Below are 20,822 nucleotides of genomic sequence, written 5' to 3'. Positions count from 1 at the left end.
CACACTGCTGACTGCTGGCGCTGTGTGTCTGCTCCCTCACAGCCAAACTAATTGATGCTGTGGAGAATAACTGAGAAATGTGTCCCCGATAATTCATGCCGCACCGTGACTTCTGTCTGCAATGTGTGAATCGGGGACTCAAATGGCTGTTTCGACAGCTGCCGGTAAATTATGGATTCAACCTGTTTGTGCATCAGGTTATTGCTGCAGCTTTAATCCTGCCGGTTAATAATAGGTTAATGAGGCCGGGCTATTAGTCAGGGGTGAAACATTCAGCATCACTAGTGTGTGTATGAAACAGAACTTTAAAAAATAATGATGTTGGTGCATTAATAAACTTATTTGCACTACAGGTGTGTCTGCGTGTAAACAGGGCTGTCACAGTGTGTTTGTGTGTGTGTGTGTGTGTGTGCGTGTGTTTGTGTGTGTGTGTGTGTGGTGAGTGGTGTGCAAGACTGGAGGTGTGTGTGTGTGTGTGTGTGTGAGACAGCTGGAAATTAAAAGCCATCTGACAGCTCATGCTGAAATGCACTCTGGGAAAAGCGAAAAGGAAACCAAGGAAGTTTCCTATTTGACAGCCGTGTGTGTATTTGTGCTTCCAGGTGTGTGCTGTACAACAAGCAGCAATGTGTTTCTGCTGTGTGTACGCGTGGGGTGACTGAGGTACAGCTGTGCGTGTGCAAAGTTGCATGGAGACATGTGTGTGAGATTGTTTGACTTTAAGTCTGTCTGTGTTGTGTGTGTTGTGTGTGTGTGTGTGTGTGTGTGGTTCTGTTGTAATTAGGTAACAGTCTGGCCCTCAGCGATCCATTTCCTGTCAGTGAGGACAAAGAAAGACCTGCTGATGAACCATCTGGTGTCCAGATGCATCACAAGCACTCTTTCTCTCTCTCCCTCTCTCACTCTTTACTCTCTCTCTCTCTCCCTCAACCTTTCCCGCTCACTGTCACCCCCCGGGGAAGCTGCTTGACCCCCCGGCGGCGGCTCATTCTCGTCTCCTTTTGTAAAATCGATCTCATCAGCAAGGGATGATTAAAGTGCGGTTCTTGTTGCCGTCCATTTGGTTCTGGACGGCGCCATCCGTCTCCGCGCCCTCAGACAGAATACTTCATCAACGGCAACATGCGCTCGTTTTCAGGCTAATTTGTTAATAGAGGGCGGGCACATGTGACAGTTACATTTTTTCTTGGCGATGCCGTTCTGATGAAGCAAATCCTGAAACAAAGGCTAAAATAAACAGAGGAGGACAGGCTCACCTGTGGATCCCGATGTTACCCCCGGGGAACACTTTGTATGCTGTGCGGTTCCTCTGCATGATGCTGCGCTCAGCAGCAACATTTCCACAGAAAATCAATTCAACACGGTAAGCCCATGGCATATCATGGTAGAGGGCTACAAAGAGTCATCTCCTGATACGCGCGTAGATTTTCCCATGAGATGTCAAAAGCAAGTGTATTTCATGGTCAACTAACCTACTGTATTGTGTTCCTATTGGCTCTGTTGATGCCATGCGACACATGAAACCTGCAGCATCCGAGAGAATACACAAACCTGCTTCTCAACCCTTTATTGAATTGCTGTTTTTGCCACTTCAAGGCCAACAAATATGAAAACCAGCTTCAAATACCACATTTTATTCATCTTTTAAAGTGAATACATGGCTAATCTAGCAGATCCAGAGTGACATTATATATAAGAGAGAGAGAAAGATGGCGGATGTAGTCTTGTGAGTAGTCAATCCATGCCAGACTCCACAATGCTAGTAACTGTAGCTTTTGTTTCTCCAGCCGATGCCCGGGAAACATATTACTGGAACAACACTGTTGTGATATTATACAATATTACACAACCTCTTATGTTACCTGCCATATGCAACGTTGCACCAATAATACACCAAAAAGTGAGCATCGGAGAAACTTTTTTTATGGTCCTCGCAAGGATGGATACTGAATATTTGACCAGAAAAACAGGAACACACACTGCCTCTCAATTACACTAGCGAGACGTCTTACTGAACGAGTGCAGAGTCTTGACAAAGACGGGGATGAAAAGAGGACGTTATTTATTCAACCACTCCACATTATATACCCGTCAAAAGAGCACGGAGAGGATCCCAGCTTAGCATCGAGCAGTTTATCCCTCAGAGCCCAGAGCCCACTCCGTCCCTCTGTGTGTTTTGAATACTGTATTATCTCGGCCGAGAGAGAGAGAGTGTGAAGAGGAGAAACTGTCTCTGGGGTGATTTGCCAGTCGATTCTTTTGACAAGATGACTCATTAAACTCTGTGTGGAGGGCAGTCCCATCGTGCAATGCCTTCTGCATAAGATCACTCGCTGTCGGGGTCATGAGAGAGAGAACAAATAAACCCTTGAAGGGCTGACTCTGACTTCAGCCACGCTGCTCAAGTTCAGCTTTAACATTGTACTGACATACATGACATTGATGTATTTTGATGAGATGTCTTTATGTTGGACCGTAAGAGTTAAAGGTTAGAGCTGCAGTGTCTCGGAGGGATGATTCACAAATGCCATAAGTTGTGATTTGGTCAGATGTCCTTGTTTTCTCTATTTATTAGTCAGTGTTTTGTCTTTCTCCCTTCAGTGTTTACCTTTTCTGCTCATCTATGCATATCTTTTTTTTTTTACAGTCTTCTGTTGAACCTCAAGTATCTGGCATTTGAATTATCTTTTTTTTTGGTCATGACATTCTCTTTCTTAATATAACTTTTTCCTTCTTTCATTCGCAATTTGCCCGGGGGCATCTGCAAGGCAGGATCGCTGCTAAAATTTTTTTTAAAAAAACCTCTGACTAAGATGATTCTTTGTCAAAGCTTCTTTCTTTCCTGTCGGCATCACAGTCTACTCCTGATTACGACGGCGTCTCGGCAAATTCAAGTTTGAACCTCGAGCATCTCGCGCTGGATTATTTAAGCCCTCTTCTCTGTAATAATACTTGCACTTTTCATTCCATCCACAATTTTCGTTTGAGGCTTCTTAATAATCTGCAATGCAGGATGAAAAATTAAAAAACGGGCAAAAAGAGAGGAAAAAAAACAAGTCGATCAGACATTGTCTAATAAAAAAAAGCTCAACAGAATCAAGCACGCTATATTCGGACTATCCAGGCACATTTCTAATTTAAAGCAGACGACATTACTGCGTTATGAAGCGAAGCCCCGTTGGATCTCACAGTTCAAACAAGCAGCGCCGGAGACGACAAAGTGAGTCCCAGCGTCGCTGTCAGTGGTTTCCCTCCAGGCTGTACATTGCTGTCTCTTCACAGATTATAGTCTGGCTCCTCCTGGTCTAAAGCTTTGGAAGAGAATGGTTCATTTTCACAGATGCTGATTTTTGCTGCCTTGGGCAGTAAGAATAACATATGCAATTTCTGAAAAGCTGAGTACTGCTTTCACTACATAATTGATGTGCTGTGCAGTGAAATGGAATGGAAAGCCAGCGGACTTCTTAAAAAAATACTGACATATTTAAATATGAGATTTATTCTTTACCTACGCTTACAAAGCCACAAAACACCCTCGAATCATTGTTCCATTCATGTTCCTGAAATGGAATATACATGGGATTGGCTCACACGCTAAGAGGAATTACACTATTTGATCATATAAACAAATTAAATCCATACATATGACTATTTCAAGAAACCCGTGTATCAAATTCTAACGACTATCACTTAAAGTCGCCAGATGTCAGTCAAGTTTTTCTCTGCTCCAATAAAACGATGTGTCATCATCGGAGTCACTTACATTTAATTAGATTGAATTAAATTAGTGGTGATTTTTAAGATAGCTCTCAACTCACCAGAGGACTGATTAGAAACGCATGGAGGAAATGGAAATCCATGAGACCATTAAATAAGTTTGTATGCCGATCCCATCTGGTTTTAACTCACAAGTCTCTTTTGACCATTAACTGGTCAAAATCCACACTGGTACCAGTCTCCACAAGCAGTTGGAATCCAGTAGACACACCATCACCCATCAGTCCCTCCGGACACTATAAGATACCCAGGTATCCTACACCACCTGAGATACCCAGGTATCCTACACCACCTGAGATATCCAGGTATCCTACACCACCTGAGATACCCAGGTATCCTACACCACCTGAGATACCCAGGTATCCTACACCACCTGAGATACCCAGGTATCCTACACCACCTGAGATATCCAGGTATCTTATACCATCTGAGATATCCAGGTATCTTATACCATCTGAGATACCCAGGTATCCTACACCACCTGAGATACCAGGTATCCTACACCACCTGAGATATCCAGGTATCCTACACCACCTGAGATATCCAGGTATCTTATACCATCTGAGATACCCAGGTATCGTACACCACCTGAGATACCCAGGTATCCTACACCACCTGAGATACCCAGGTATCCTACACCACCTGAGATACCCAGGTATCGTATACCACCTGACATACCCAGGTAGAAAGAACGTTGGCTATTACAATCTGCAAACCACCAGGAATGTTGAGGTTTCTAAACTAAAAATATACTCCATGATTACGTTTATTATCGGCCTTTAACACTGTTGCTGAAACGCACAGTGCCGTGTGCTTCAGTTGTAAAGCGATTGGTTCGGTTTAGGCAGCACAACTACTCACAACTACTGTCGTAGAGGAGTAACTTCCACCCTGAGCAGGACTTCATTGAACGCGTAACAAAGTTATGTAACACGTCTAACGTCAAAAGTACGTTTTGGTTTCACACAAACAGCGGTCTAGTGGAGGTCCTGCGTTATGCCCAACCAGCAGGCCTTCAACCTGTGCTTGCTTGTTTACTCCTCATTATACCCCACAACTTTCTATCATGGTCACTCGATATATAATATACTATGACTCGCTGTGACCATATGCAATGTTTGAGGAAACATACAAAAACTGTTCTTGGTGACGAGGCTTGGTTATTGCATTAATTACTAAGCTCCACTCAGACATTGCATGAGGAATATACCTCAATGTACAGACTAGGTTTATATAATTATATCTGGAAAGTCATCCAGTCTTGTTGTGTTCATGTTTGACTTGTTTTAAATTGTCCCGTATGCCTTTAGTTTTCTCACAACTGCACCACCGCGATGGGGATTTAAAGTGCAGCTCCACGACTCTGAACATTGCATTTGTATAACTGTACTTATACAGCATAAAAACACTAAATTTAGGGAAGATGACAGCGAGGGACAACAGATGATGATATGATGCTGATGGTGACGACTGCGTTGTTGGTCAAAACTGATGAAAGAACGACCAGTGAGCAAAAAGATGACGCGGATGATGGCGACGGTGCCCTTGACAGTAGAAGTAGAGATCAGCGCCAGATGGCTTTAAAACACACAGAGCGCTCTCGTTGTGCCGCTCCGCTCGGCTGAGCAGGATTGGTGGAGGTAGAGAGCGATTGGCAGGGGAACGGGAGGAAAAGCAGGTTTGCTTTGTTTTGAGTTGAAATCCCTGGACTGCTTCCTCGTTGCCAACAGCACTGGCAGCCCGAGTAATTAGTGTAAACTCACATTGTGTGAATGTGTGCGTCTGCTGTGCTGTGTGTTTTGTTTTGGGACGGGTGTGAAGGCAACATTTGTGTGAAGTCTTTTTGATTTATTTGTTTTGCCTCGCCATGCACAGTTCATTTGAAGGTAAGAAAGTAAACACAACAGAATCAGTGGGTTTGATTCAGTCTGGCAGTGATCTCTCGTTTGAAGCCCAAGGACACGTCAGCTCTCTGGCTGCAGCTCTGCATGCATGACGGGAAGCAGAAGAGGTTTGAGAGAGAGGACCCCGAACATATTTAACGGTGAATAGATGGCGATTTGAATATGGCGACTTTGTGGTACGCACGCTTTTGTTTATTTCTGTAGTTCTTTTTAATGAAAGGCATACTGCCAAGAACAATGTGTAAAACTCTAAGAGGTGATGTTGATTTAACTACAGGCAAGCGCAAAATAATGTGGTTTTACCCGGGAACACAGCGTTGCTGTGTGGAATACTCTCTTAACCCCGGATAGCGCCGACAGCATTCAGCTGTGAAGCCGGCATCAGGAAAGTGGAAGTTACAGTGAAGCTGATATGAATATGATGGATTTACAAACTTGTCGAAGTGCGGGAATGCCCGCTAACAACGAAAACGACTGCAGAGCGGGGTCATTACTGAGTGCAAATAGGACTGGTGATAATTCAATATGAGAGTTTCTCGTCTTTTATTGAACGATGTTATGATGAAATCATCGAAATCTTGAGATACAGAATTACCTGAAACTCTAGTTTTCTCAGTAAATCTGATCATTTTGCTCTAAAGTTCTTCATTTAGTATTGCATTGATTTATTGAATTACCAGAAGAAAACATGCGATGGCGTGATATCGTTATCGAGCTTTAAAATGACTGACAGGATAGAAGGTTTTGTCCATATTAAACAACTGTTACTGAACAAATGCAAAGAAAAAAGGGTTTATTTGATTAAAATCTTAAATAAATGGAAAATTATAACGATGGATCATACACATTCTCGCCTGTCAAGTGTCCACGGTGAAGAAAGAGACAGAGGAGGCAACTTAGATGCTCTTAACTAAAAATAACAACAAATTATTTGGGATTTGTTTGAATTGACGTCTGTGAGACATTTAGAGGTCAAGCTAAAAGAAACTAAAGAGGAGCAGGAGGCGGCCGACTTTGAACGTCGCTTCAACTTCTGCTTTGCTGCTATTTATAAATGTGTTTCCAAAGTTAGTCCAATCCGCTCTAACAACAGCTATTTAACATCAAATGTTTGCTGGGAAGAAGAGCGCCAAGGGAAACAGAGAGGAGGGAAGGAGGAGGGAAGATATGTGGAGAAAAAGGAGGGGAAGCAAGAAGATCTGAAGGACTGTACTCTCTCTCTCTCTCTCTCTCTCTCTCTCTCTCTCTCTCTCTCTCTCTCTCTCTCTCCCTCTCTCGTTTCTTCTTGAGGACAAAAGGACAAAGAAACAACAGAGAATATAAAGGAGACACCAAAAGGACGGCAAAGAGAGGTGCATTGTTTTTGATTATTTTTTTTTACAGAAGTCATCTTTTATTGCCACGTAAGAAAGTCGAATATAGAACAATGGTGATATACTGTCAGATGGCAAATCATCAACAAAAGAAGAACAAAAATATCCCTGTCATCCCTTCCCAAAATAAATAAAACAAATTCATAGAAACACTATGGTAATATATTTCTGGGACAAAACGTCTTCTATATCTCTTTTTCTAACAATATCTGAATAGTACCAAAATACATCTTTTTCATAACTTAATGTCACAAATTATAAAGTCAGTAAACAGTAAAAGGACAATGGGTCATCACGGTGCATATTATAAGCTACTGTGCAAACAATAGTGGGAGATGGGCTCTACCATAGAAAATATGCCTTACTAGTTACGCATAATGCAGTGTTGGGGCCGTATGTATGCATATACACATAGGCATTAATACCACAAACGGGTCTCAACATCAAAAATAGAAAATTGGATCTCATATAACTTTGTATGTAATGGGTGATTAACACCAAAATGAGTTAATCAATGAGTTATTCTATAAAAGGATAGGCTTGCTAATGGATAGTAGTCATATCGCAAATAGCTTATTGATTCTTCAAAGGTAATGGAAAATCCCTAGCAGAGGTCAATAACCAGAGTTTTCTTCACATCCTGCTGTGATTGATATCCTTCCGTTAATTCGAACAGCAAGTATATTGAATAAAGGTTTGACAATAAAGAAATAAACATAGTCGTACATGTAAAGCACACCATTGGAGCGAAACCCTTTTTGACACAGATGTGGAGCGTCACTGGACAACAAACACTGCATCGCCTCCGTCTCCGTGTGCAGAAGCTTCGGACTGTGGAAAACATTGCGCGTAAAGACCGATGCTATACAAAGTCGTAAACGTAGCTGACGAGAAACTCTTTGATAGTATACTGATATATTGATGTTTATTTTTGATCGTATAGATGCTGCTCCTCGCAGGCTGTAAATGTTTACGACGCTATCAAGTCCAGCGAACGGCGGCGGTGAAAGGATAGAAAAGCAAAAAGAGGAGGAAAACCTGGTAAAAATGTAACTTGTGTGTTTGAGCCCTTGAGTGTCGTCCCAGATGTACTGTACATATCCCACGTTCTGATCATGACAGCGCTGCTCCTTCTGTTCTTGTCTTTGCATTGTACCTCTTACGATTAAGCGGAGAAAATACTTCCCCCACCGCTTCCCCACCCGAGAAATTAATATTTACAGACGACGGCATTGTCCTGATTCAGTCTGACATCAAGAAAAATCGATGCTTCACATCGTTGGCGGATGGGATACACGGTGTAAACAAAACACTCAGCCCAAAAGGAGCTGACAAATACATGTTCCAGTGCATGTTAGTGATGGCCAATCTTGTCTGGGGGGAATCCGGGATTGATTCAGGGAATCTATCGCGCCGCAGCATTAATAATCAAAACAAGTCTGTAGAGTCTGTAACAATACTGTCACAACATAAAGTGTGTGTGTGTGTGTCTGTGTGTGTGTGTGCGTGTGCGTGTGTGTGATTCAACAGTCATCTCTGATTCACAGCTTTGCAAATGGAGCTGTTGGGGCTCACATGCCGTGCACCACCAACATTTTGAAATATCAATAATTCAAAGCTTCTCGGCCCTGTTAAGTGTTGGCATTAAGTCCCTTTTCTGTCTTTGTGTGCCGCTGTGGACTGAGTCCCCGTCGCGGCACCAAAGCTCCGGGTTTCGGTGATTAAAGACCACAGTGAGAACTCGTAAAGCCCCGCTGGCCACTGGTCCCAGTGCAGCTCCCTTTCTGTCTCGTATTGAATATTCCTCGTAGACGTTCAACTGTCTGCTCTGCTGAACAAGAGAGGCTTGATTTCCGTACAACAAGTCTAATGGGGTTGGGTTTTTTTTTTTCTATTTATAGGCCTCTCTCTGCTAAAGCAAGGGAGAAGTTTTCTAATCCCATTCACATCTCACCTGCCACTTTCTCGCTCTCCATGAAGCTGGTGTGGGCTCGTGGGAGTGTGCGCTTTAGTAATTCTGAGTCCTGTCGTTGCTCGTTCTTGTTAATGTGTATTTTGTAGCGAGGCGGGTGAGTTGGTTCGGCGTTTGCCCTCCCGTCTTGTCTCGAGACATTTCATTAAAGTCAAAAACTCTCCCCCTCGTCCAACACCCTTGCTGTTTGCTTTTTAAAGAAGAATGCAGACGGAGAAACACTCACAGCACGACAGTTGGAGCACAGAGAAAATGGGCACAGTGGCGGCTTCATGGTTATGAGAGGCGGGGAGCTCGAGGGCGATCTGTGGCAGAGAACCGGGTTCGACGCACTTCATGGTTGGGGCACCTGTGCAAAGAGGGGTGGGATCTATGGGGCGGTCGATAACCAGAATATTTTCGGTAAAGCTCTTTGCTGTTGGGTGAGAAATAAATGTATCGGAGGACACATATGACTGTCCAGAGGACGACAGTAGGGTCAGCAGTAACAAGGAACACAGCGTAGCAGTGTGGGCGATGCCGAAGAAGAAGTATACAGTAAAAGAAGCCGTTGAGATCAACAAACTGCGCGTGGCTTCAGCGAGCTAGCTCGTGTCAACAAGGTCGCTGTTCTGCGACGCTTCATCGCAAAACCAATCCAGTTGACGAAAGACCCGCGCTGAGCATCGCGCTCCCCGCAGTTTGTGTTTCAATTTGTCACTCGCTTTGGGAAGCAAAGTGTCGTTGGAAGGGACCAGAGAGAAAGGTCTCACTTGATTAACTCCGATTGATAATGACAAGGAGGGTGTGAAGTCAGTCAAACTATTGCATCCATGTAAAAACACAATATGTGATGAGTCATTAACTCCAGGTCACAAGGCCAAAGCAAACCCGGCGGAGGCGCCAACGCCACACACCTTCAGGCCTCGCGGTCGACCGGCCCGACCCTTGCAGATCAATGTGCCGGTGAACTCGGGTCTGATTCCTGTAATTAGGCCAACGGCACCACCGCTCCTCATTTGACTGGCATTCAGCCGGGAAGAAAAATAATGTCCGTGGCGCCGCGGCAGCCAGCGCGCCCACGGGCCAATCAGGGCCTAAATGGTTTGGAGCGATGAGTTCACACTGAGAGGTCATCCCTAATTGTGGAGCGTGTTCGGCAGTGTCGCGGTAGGTAAGACACTAAGAGGTGAAGGTGATCACTGACACTGTGTCGCACCATGTCAGGTCCTATAGGGGCGCCAGCTGGGTGGAGGGAATTAATCCATTGAGTAGTTTGACTAAAAGTCCTGGACAAACCAGAATTTCGCCAGAGCAAAAATCATCCACATGGTGCAAGATGTTAGATGACGTAATGGCTCCTCGCAGGGCTAACAAAGCAACCGGAGCTTTTCCAGCCTTGGACATGCTAGCGCTAGCCGGTCGTAGCTCTCCACGTTTTTTTTTGTCCTGAGTTTTAAGGTCTTGCAACAGCGCAAATTCACATTTCACTCAGTGTCGTAAGTAAGATATTCAGATTGTTTTGCAGCCAGAACTACTTAGTAGGTGTCTGTTACCAGGAATTAATGGGCAATTAGGCTGAAGTCTTCACCCAAAGCATGGTGTAATGATATATGTATATATAAATTAAATGATGCACATCTGTCCCTGTTTCTTTGGACTTGGCAGGTTTCACAGTTATTAGCCACTGAATGTATTTATTATTAAAGTATGTGGAACCAGTACCGATAATAAGTACAAAGAGTACATTTTATCTGCAAATTGTGTTGTCAAACTGGAGGATGAAATGAAATTAATCTCCCAATGAATGATGAACACTCGGCGCTCCGGAGCTCCCACTGGCTTTGTCACTGAGCCCGCAGACCACCGGTGTCCTTTAGCCTCTGCTGTGGCATTTTTTGTCTCAGTGACTCGTCTGATGAAAAATGTCAGACATGACTGCCTCCTGAACCCACTCATCTGTGGCCCCGACCCTATCAACCGCGACCCAGCAAGCGCGACCAATTCCCCACTTTCTATCAGGGTTCATTTTGGATGTTACCACGGGGGATGAGGTGGGGGTTTTTGTTGGTGTTGTTGTTGTTTTGTTTACCAACTGCCCTGCCTACTTACCAATCGTTCCAGTGGGTGCTCTTGCAGAGCTGAATGGGTTTTATAGATGGAGCGGTACGTGATGCCAAGGAGGGATCATATTTCCACATTTCCACCTCGCTGGATTAAGTCAATTGGGTCTGATAATGCACATCCTCAGCAAACGTTGACCTGCTTCTCAACTCTGTCGCAAACAAAACCACCAGCTGGCAAGAGCAGGCGGAAATTAATACAAGGTGGAGGACAAAAAAAAAAAAAAAAACAGTGTTGCAAAGGATTGTCATCGGAAGCAAAGAAGTTTATGGGATTGTGAACTCCAATTATAGACGATTCATTTTGTTTGGCGTGTTTGAGTTTTGACTTCTTCAGAGACAATATCATATGCCACAGTTGGATCCACACACACACATAGAAAAAAGTTATAAAGAGTGAAATGTGCGCAGTGTTCAAGAGGACACACAATGGTACAAAACAGCAAACTGAATTATTTTTTTTTTTGCACACAGAATCAATCATTTACATTTCCTGCTCCGACAATGCACATTGGGGGGGGGAAGCCAATCATACCTTTCAAGGTGCGGGGTGAATTATTATTTTTATTCACCGGCTCGTCGTGACGTGCACTCCACCATCACAGAAAAGATTCAACACAGCCCTGTTTTTGTTTCTCGCAGATATTGAGGAAGCAAAAAGGAAAAAGGGGATAAAAGAAGTGAAGAAAAGATACAAAGCAAAAGATTGAGGGGGAGCCTATGTATAAAGCATAATAAGGTATCGCTACAAAGGGCCATGGTCTGGAGTTTCACAGTCTTTCATATACAACAGGAGCAGTAACAGTACCGACTCTTTAGTCTCCCAGCTGTGGCGACGCCTGCAGCTCGGCACTGTGGGAGCAGAGCAGCGTCCACCCTGTAATGTATTCTGTGTGTGTGTGTGTGTGTGTGTGTGTGTGTGTGTGTGTGTGTGTGTGTGTGTGTGTGTGTTTTAGTTCATGGTGTAAAGGTGACACATTTTAATGCTCTGATGACTTCTTAAATCCTGTTTCATGCTTTCAATTTGGTCCCCAGTTACCAGTCATGTGACCCTGGAAGCAGCAGGGGTTCCTCAGTGCGAGGAGCAAACACATCCCCCTCCTGTAGACCCCCCCCCCCACCTCCCCTTCCTCTTACGCTCAACTGCTCGAGCTGTTTCATCTTTTCCCTCCCTTTGTATCTGAGATCTACACTTCTGGAGACACAGTGTACCTAAACTGACTGTAGCGCTGCTGGAGCTCCCAATAAATAGTGTCACACTGTAATCCAGTGTTTTTTCCTCAGCTGATCACCCTGTGCACCTCTCCTGCATTTACATGATTCAAAAAAATGTCCCTTGCTTGTGCATTGGTTGGATCTGCACACACATTTATATCAAAACTGCATTCAGTGTTAAGCCAAATGGGTCTCAGGGACCAGCTTCGGGGATGATTTAGATGAGTATTTCGTCCACGGTGTCTTTTATTCTATTTTAATGTGGCCAAGCTTTTTCTGATTACAATCTGATCGCTTAAAATGCGTCTGAATCTCAAGTGTAAAGAGGGTCTTGGTGGTGGAAGCGGCGCTTGAGATAACAAGGCCGATATGATAACTCTAGCTGCAGCCGCTAATACATTTCACATCATTACAAAACAAGCAAACAGGCTCGGAGAAGTCCTTAGAAGATTTGGCCTATTTGTCAGACTTTAGGATTTATTTTTATGTTTGAGTCGTGTAACCCAGATAGTTATTTTTTCTTCCGGTTGTGATGTTTCTTTTTTTTTTTAGCTGGAACTCGAGGACGGTGAGTGATTTAATCAATCCTAGTTTCTTGTGCGAGTGACTTCTATCCCCAGCTAAGAAAATTGTATTTTTCCTTCCATTTACATCCACTTCTCACTGTAGTTTCTTGCCTTTGTATAACATCCTCTGCAGGAATAAAATCTCGAGAAGCCAAAGCTTACATTTGGTCTACCGAACCATGTACAGAAGGTGCTGATCCAAATCTGTGTGCTGTCTGTGTTTGATTCAACTAATACATACATAATACATGTTTTTTTTAATTTAATAGGACATTTTGTCCACTTCTAGAAGGATGATGGTCATTCCTGACTGGAGTTATATTAAAATTGCTTAATTTATTTGAACAATTGACTTTCTTTCACAGAAATAAATTAATTAGTTGCCTGACAACCTTTTGATGACAATACGACTCCAGGAAGTTACTGTGTCCAGCAAAGAAATAGTCTGGCACCTTAACCACAAAGTACTTTTTGTTGGTACAGTTTGGTCTTTGTTAACTAGATATAACAGATAAGTTAGTGAGCTTTTGAGATTTATGTATCCAAAAATGTACCCTGTCCTTGTACGGATACGGAGTGTCATTTTGATTTCTCTTGAGTTTCATCCAAAGGTTTTAGAGCAGTGTGGCAGTCCAGATTCACTTCAAATAATAGCAGTTTGGGGAAACACTGAACTGAGTTTTTGAAAAGGTTAGAAGAGCAAACACGCACGAATAAACGAAATGTCAGCCATCCGTAATTCAATAAAATGATTGGTACCGTTCTCTGAGAAGCCATGTTGGTGTGCTGTATCCTACAGTGTATGTTTATTCGTCTGTTTGAGTAAAAGTATGTGTCTGCATGTGCGTGAATGTATGTGTGTGCACGGGAATCCTGCTCCGTGGAGCCTCCGCTCGCTGCAGCATCCTCCTGATGCCGCCTGGCTGCCTCCTCGTCCCTCCTCTGGGCCGCCTGTCACCACACAGACGAGATCAGAACAGAACAATGCCAGTGTGACAGCCTCCATTCTCTGTGCTGGAGCCTTGTGGAAAAAGGCCGACCTTCAGCTGCAGATCTTATGAAGGCGCTTCTGAATAGCCACAGTACAAAGCCCTTCATGTCTGCAGTCCAAAGCCATGTGTGCCGGTTTCAGAGCCCTCAGGAGATTTGGAGGGGGGGGTGAATCATAAGGGAATGTTATTTCTTCCAAGCCATTCAACGCTTTGTTGGGCAGATGCTGCTTTGTTGTTGCAAGGTTTGTGGGTAAACTTGCTGTGTTCTTCTTTCCAACTCCGGTGCTTTATTCCCTTATATTGCTTCTCAGCTTTGGTTCGTGAAGCCAATCCTTTATTTCCTTTTCTTTTTAACAGCGGTTTCTCACTTCTGCGTGTTGCACTGTAATGCTCAGATTGTTGTTATCATCAGTAGATATTAGTGAGACAACACTCTTATATCGCCACGAGTGTACACACGGCCCTGCTCTGTCGGCTCTTTGAAGTTATGGTAACAGATGCCACCGACTGGGACGGCATCCTTTTGGCAACAAACTGTCTGTTTAGTGATTTGATCGGTGAACTCCGTTTGTGAAACGAGGACCACTCTGAAACACTGTCCCACCACATTCACCAGTATGCCAACGAGCCACACAAACACACACATAGATCTGCACTGTTGACCAACGTGGGGGTCGGTCTCTCCACTCAGAGATTACTTGTGCCATCGCTCCACATGCATCCTGTACCCCTCTCTTCCTCCCGGTCTTCCTCTCTCACACAGTCACCTCTGTCTTGCTGTTGGTCACAAAGTAGGGCTGTGTGGGGAGGAAGTGTTGGCTGTGGCTGTGGCCTCTGGTGCCGTGAAGCTGGTTGGGCTCGAGCACGGTACACTGAGGCCTCTTGTGCCCGTAGGTCTTCCTCCGGCCCACCGTCTCAGTCCCGTCCCAGGCCTTCAGCCCCAGCCCCATCGAATGCCCAGCCGCGATTGTGTTGGAACTGTACGCCATTGGGCGGCCCATTGTAGCCGAGCTGGGGCCAATGGCTGTCTCTGCGGCTCTGGAGATACCCAGGGACGTGCCACCTGGCATGGTCCCTGCCATGTGTGCCAGGGAGGTAGCCCCGAGTCCTGGCGGCTTGCTACTGTGGCTGTGACCATGACTGTGAGTGTGAGAGCTGTGAGAGCTGTGGCCCACGTGACCATGGCTGCCTTTGAGTTTATGGCCATTCAACTTGAGTCCCCCTCCTCCTCCTCCTGCTCCTCCTCCTCCTCCTCCTCCTCCTCCTCCACCGCCGACACCGGCCATGTGCCGTTCTGTCGGGAGGGTTGAGACGGAAGAGATGCTGGGCATCTCAGTGACATAGGTGGCCACTGGCTCCGGAGTCAGTGGACCCAGTGAGGTCATAGGGGTAATGGAGGTCATAGGGGTCATGGAGGTCATCTGGGCGAGGGACGTCATGGGTGTCATAGAGGTCATGGGCATCATAGATGTCATCGGGGTCATGGAGGTCATCTGGGTGATGGTGGGGTTCATGGGATTGGAGCCCATGTGGTTCGAGGCCATGGGGTTGGTAGTCATCGGAGGAGTCATTGATGACATGTTGCCCATGGAGGACATGTTGCCCATGGAGGACATGTTGCCCATGGAGGACATGTTGCCCATGGAGGGTCTGGAGTTGCCCATCGGCTGGAGAGGAAGCCCGCCTTTCGATGGCAGCTCCACCATCAGCCGACGCTTGTTGTAGACTTCACCGTTGTACTTGGCAGCTGACAAAAGAGAGAGGAAGAGAGAGCGGAAGAGAGAGAGAGGAAGAGAGAGAGGGAGAGAGAGAGAGGGAGAGAGAAACAGAGGGCTAATTAAAATGTTAAGTAGAGCAGCTGAAATCGTTGTATATCGGAAATCTAAATGAATTTGCTTCCTGTAATTCGCTTGCTGTTTTTAGACAACAAAACAATATTCCAGGTTGTCTGTTTTGCTTCTGCGGAACAGAAAGAAAATACAACTGTTATATATAGTGACTCATAAAATACCTTCAGCAGTTTGCAGATAAGCTGCAAACAAAGACGTGCACATGGGAGCACACACACAGACACACACAGGCAGAGGGTTGGATAGAAAACATCCTTTTTTTTTTTTTACTCCCACAATCTGAAAAGGTCGTATAACAAACCCCATGTACTTTACCTTTGTTAGTCAGACTACCCTCATCTAGTGCAACTGGCCACGCAGGGTGTCACGGCTACTGTAAACGCCTGCATAAAGAGGCCCGTCGTGCCACCGGGGGAGTGAAATCAAAAGAAAAAGCCCAGAATGTCTCCACCACCTCGCCTCTTCCTCCTTGTTAAGCCAAGAAAACATCTCATTTCTGTGTGGTGGGAAGGTGTTCACTATGATAGAAAAAAAAAGAAGTAGCATGATGAATGTTTTCTTCCCCTTTTGACATTTGTGTATAATAACTAGAAAAGATTTCAAGAAGTTCTTGTCGACTGCCCTTTCTGGGGAGGAAAGGAAGGTGCAATTAATTGATCGCACAGGGTGTTGTTCTCTGAACGGATAAATATGATAATAAATGTTCAAATCTGTCACCAGATATAATAAAGGGGAGGACATTAATGGAAACTAAAGTAGGTGTTGAATTGCATTTACATTGAAATTCTTGAAGATTAATATTTTCATTGGGCTGTGTGTGTATTTTATTGAACCATTCATCTCGTTGAGTACGCAGATGAGTGGCTTCTGGAGCAGTCATTTTTAGAAAATTAATATTTTTCATGTGAATGAAGTGAAGGCTATATTAAAGGTCGATTCATACATTTGTGTGATTGAATTTGTGCTTATATAAGACAATGAAATGACAAGCTGATTGACTTTAAAACAGCCCAGTTATCTTTTATAATGACGTCTTTCTTGGCACAAAAGGGCCACAGATAACAGCAATAACAAAACCACAACACTTTGTTATTTTCGCTATTGGCCCATAATTTCATAATTGGTTGAATGTATTAATTATGTCTTATCTGCCTCACTAATTGATCCCTTATCTGAGGTTTGTACCAGTTAGTGTCTACAGCTTTGCCTGTGTGGCGATGAAGCCATGGCGCTGTCCATGGTGCTGAAGTAGCAGACAGAGTTGTTATTGGGCGGGTTGGCGGGTAAAATTCCTTCAATATTTAAAAAATTAAATCACCAACAGACTATAGTAGTGCACATTGAACTATGTAGTTTAAAACATAGGATATAATATATCTGTCCACACTTTAAGTCCTTCTGGACCGTTTAAATTGTGGATCGTATGTTTATGTGAATGTTTCATCGGGTTTGTACAGTATCTGAACATTTATCTGTGTCAGTTATTGGATGCCAACACAAAGTGTAACAAGCGTATGTAATGCAGTTAAAGCGCTATATTGATCATATAGCATGCACTTTGCAAATCTTGCAAATCTTTGCGATCTAGCCACTTGCTAGCTAAAGTATTCTTTGTGATGAGCTTGGTAGTGATGTGACAACCAACATATAAAATATCTTCCAATGCAGATAGCCAATCTGACAGAAATAGACACCGGCCTCCCGTCCGTTCTTCCTCCAACACAACGCAGACTTTAAGGAGTGGCTTAACTTGCGCGCCAGCAAGAAAGTGGCAGAAAAAAGCCAATTATTATGACTGATTATATATGTAAGGGGTACAAATGACAAAATACATAAATATATACAGGATAAACACATGTGGATGCATCTACAAAGTCTGAACCAACAGACTTTTACGTGTAGCTATCTACCAAGCCCCGCTGTGCTCTTTGTGTGAGCATCTTTACACATCTCCACTGTGCATGTGTGTGCTTGTGTCTCTTCAGCTTCGGAGCAGTTATTGCCTTACTTTTATTCCTCCCTCTGTCAGTCACTGTCACCGAGCTACAGTCTCTGTTATCGCCGTGAAATGTGACCTTTTTCTCCCTCTCCGTCGAACATACACGCTCACAGTCGAGTCACTACTCTTGAGCCCATGTTGCCGCCATGTCCTTGAAGATAAAGTTAACACACTCAGCGAGTTTGCTTTGCCGCTATAACTATAAATCTGCTTTATCGCCCTGCGAACGTGGAGAGAGACATAGCGGAGGGATAGCAGAGGTGTTTGTGAGGTGGGGCGGGCTGGGAAGGGGAGGGAGCGGCGTTTCACCCGCCGACGATGCCGCTAGACCGCCCCTGGGGATCAAACCCGCTCAGGCGACAGGTGAATCAATCCGGCGGCAGTCGGCTCACATCCAGCGGCGTACGTGAGTGGAAATGGAAAACACAGCTGTGACACGGTGTGGAACCCGCATGCCTCTGCATGGGAAATGGCCAGCGGCCCACAAAGACCGAGCGGCACCGTGCATCAGAGAATTAAGCACTGTTTCTCTGAAGTCCCCAAGTGCCAATAACATAAGGACCTCATTAGCGTACGACCAGTGTGTCAATTTGCTTTTATTATCTACCAATTGGATCATCTAGTGCCAAGGCGATGGAGTGTTTTAATGCTCGCACAGCTTAAAAACCTCTTTGTATGTTTTAAAGTATGCTTCTAATTATATTGTGTCTTAAGATGAAGTAAATGTTGTCTTTGAGATACTCTTTGCACCTGAATGGTTGTATTGTCTTTGTCGGGAAAATAGTGTCACAAAAAGATACTCAATGATGTCACAGGATGTGCCATGCAACCAGAATGAGCGATCTGTAGAAGACCGGCTGCTATCCCGGTGGTGGAAATCCAGTGATGTCAAGCCGAGGCTCTAACAATGACAGCGTCTCTGTTTCAGTCCGTCTACGTCGAACCAGAAATATCTCGTCACTCAATCACTGGATGGTTTGCCATTGAATTTTCTTCAGACGTTATTGTTGTCTAAAGGATTAATCCTACTGACTTTAGTGATTTTCTGACTTTTTTTCGAGCCACCAGTTTGTCCAAGTTTGACTTTTTTCTCCATGAGCCTGAGCTATTTGTAATATGTGTCTAGTGGCAATTAGCAGAAGTCTGTGCTACACATGAGACCAAACTAAGATGGTGAAGAAGGAAACATTGCACCTGCCAAACATCCGCATGTTGTCCTTGTGAGCTGCTGTCATGCTGGCATTAGCATCGACTAAGCTCAACGCGCTGTTGGTATGATTTCCCTTCTCCCAAATCAAAAAGGCAGAAACTTTCTCCCACCGTGTTTCATTTTTTTTTAACTCATTTGCATATAAAGAGATTTGAGAAGATTAAATTAAAGCCGAGGTGAGATGATATGTCGTTAGAATTTACACGTTCTCAAAGATAATTATTATTTTTTTATTTCCCACCGATAATTATCTTTTTACTGTTTGCGTCTCGCATATAAAACGCTGCAATAGATATTATAGCGGGCAGGTGGGGTTAAGTCCATAAAAGATCGCTTGCGGCTTGTTGTGTGATGGTTTCATTCTCTTCAGTGCTGGGCAACTTCCAGTTTGAGATACTGGCAATTTAATTTGCAGACTACCCGTGAAAAACATATTAATCGGCATGTAGGAATGTGCCATCCCTTAAGGGCAGTTGGTGGACTTTGCCTGTGCATTAGACGTGGGCTGCGATTGGTCGTTTGTACTTGGAGATGACCGCGTCCTCCTACGGGCTAACTTGCTGCTCGGCATCAAGGGACCTTTATTAGTTGCTTTTTACCTTGGCTGCAGTTGGAGTTCGATAAAGTGACCTTATACAGATGCGCAGGGGGGCAGTGGAGATGGCTATTGATTGACACAAGTGTAGCTTATCAGCTGGATGGACCATTGGGAAAGTGGCAGAGGCAATTAAAGAAAAGTGGGCGGGGGGGGGGGGGGGGGGTGGTTGGAGGGAGTTGGGGAAATGGTGTTGAAGTTAGATTTGGACTCGGTTGCATTTCTCGCGGGGTCAACGGTCGGCGAGAGCCGCTCGGCCGTGTAGCGAGGGAGGGGAAGAGAAAAGAAAAGTCCATTTGTGTTGCTCAAGATTAGCGGCGCTCGCACAAAGCAGACTTCTGAACGAGCCGGCGCTGGAGTGTTGCTTGTGTTTGCTGTCACTTAGCCTCGCTCCCTCTCCGTCCGCTCCCTCTCTTCCTCCACACAGCTCGTGTGTGACGTTCCCGCCATCGGCCTGGCAGCTCGCCTCGTGGAATCCCGGGCTCCTGTGCATATCTCTGGACAGGTTTCCAATCATTTCATAGGAGCCTCTTTGAATACCACTTGTGGAATGGAAAACTGTCAGTCAAGGGTGAGCTGGAAGTGGGGAGGGAGGCCTCCCTTCAATTACAGAAATGGAATCAGATATGAGCTGCTATAAGGGAGGATCGACATAAGCGCCCCAGTGATTCTTTAAGGGGCGATATGGAGCCTGATGGAGGGAGAGAGAGGGATAGAGAGGGAGAGGAAGAAAGGGCGGGGGGAGGAGGGAGAGACAAAGGAACCAAAAAGGTGAAGGCAAATGCAGAGATGAGGGGCAGGAGGCGGACGATAAAGGGGCCGGTGGGAAATGGAGAGAGGTGGGAGGGAGGGAGCGGAAAAGAATAGGAGAGAGGAAATGAAGGGGACAAGGAGGGAGAGAGGAGGAGGTGGATGGGGAAAGTGAGAGAGAGAGAGAGGGAAAACAAGCCGAGACATTAAAGGTTAGAAGAGCAAACGAGAGGAAAATGGGCCAGGAGAAGCGGTGACGGGAAGATGAGGGCCATTTTAGATATAAAGAAGCAGAGCCCCAAGAAGTGGACTGGAAAGGAGTTGAAGAGGAGGACGAGCAGAGAATTGTCAAGACGCACTAGAAAGGTTTAACTGTCATTTCTACATTGGTGCCTAATTCAGTATCCACAAAGACGGCCTTGTGTAATCCCACTATGGACACATTTGAACCACACTGCTGACTTTGCACATTTGTAACACTGTACGCTTTTATACGACTTCCAGGCCTTTTTCAGAA

The 20,822-nt window shown here is 44.8% G+C and overlaps 1 protein-coding gene across 1 annotated transcript in view; it reads right to left on the bottom strand.

Moving 5' to 3' along the window:
• Positions 1-12,279: 12,279 nt before the first annotated feature.
• Positions 12,280-20,822, bottom strand: part of shisa9a (shisa family member 9a) — a 41,744-nt gene continuing 33,201 nt past the window's right edge. The window contains exon 4 of the mRNA XM_068583263.1: positions 12,280-15,648. Within this exon, the coding sequence (XP_068439364.1) occupies positions 14,657-15,648 (992 nt within the window). The 3' untranslated portion in view covers positions 12,280-14,656. The remainder of the gene's footprint in view (positions 15,649-20,822) is intronic.

This window comes from Clinocottus analis, unplaced genomic scaffold (genome assembly GCF_023055335.1).
Source record: "Clinocottus analis isolate CAN_PGR_092001 unplaced genomic scaffold, fCliAna1.0.p SCAF_19, whole genome shotgun sequence".
In the NCBI taxonomy this organism is placed as follows: Eukaryota; Metazoa; Chordata; class Actinopteri; order Perciformes; family Cottidae; genus Clinocottus; species Clinocottus analis.
Note: the sequence above shows the minus strand (reverse complement) of the source record. Positions and strands in the feature narration are given on the sequence as shown.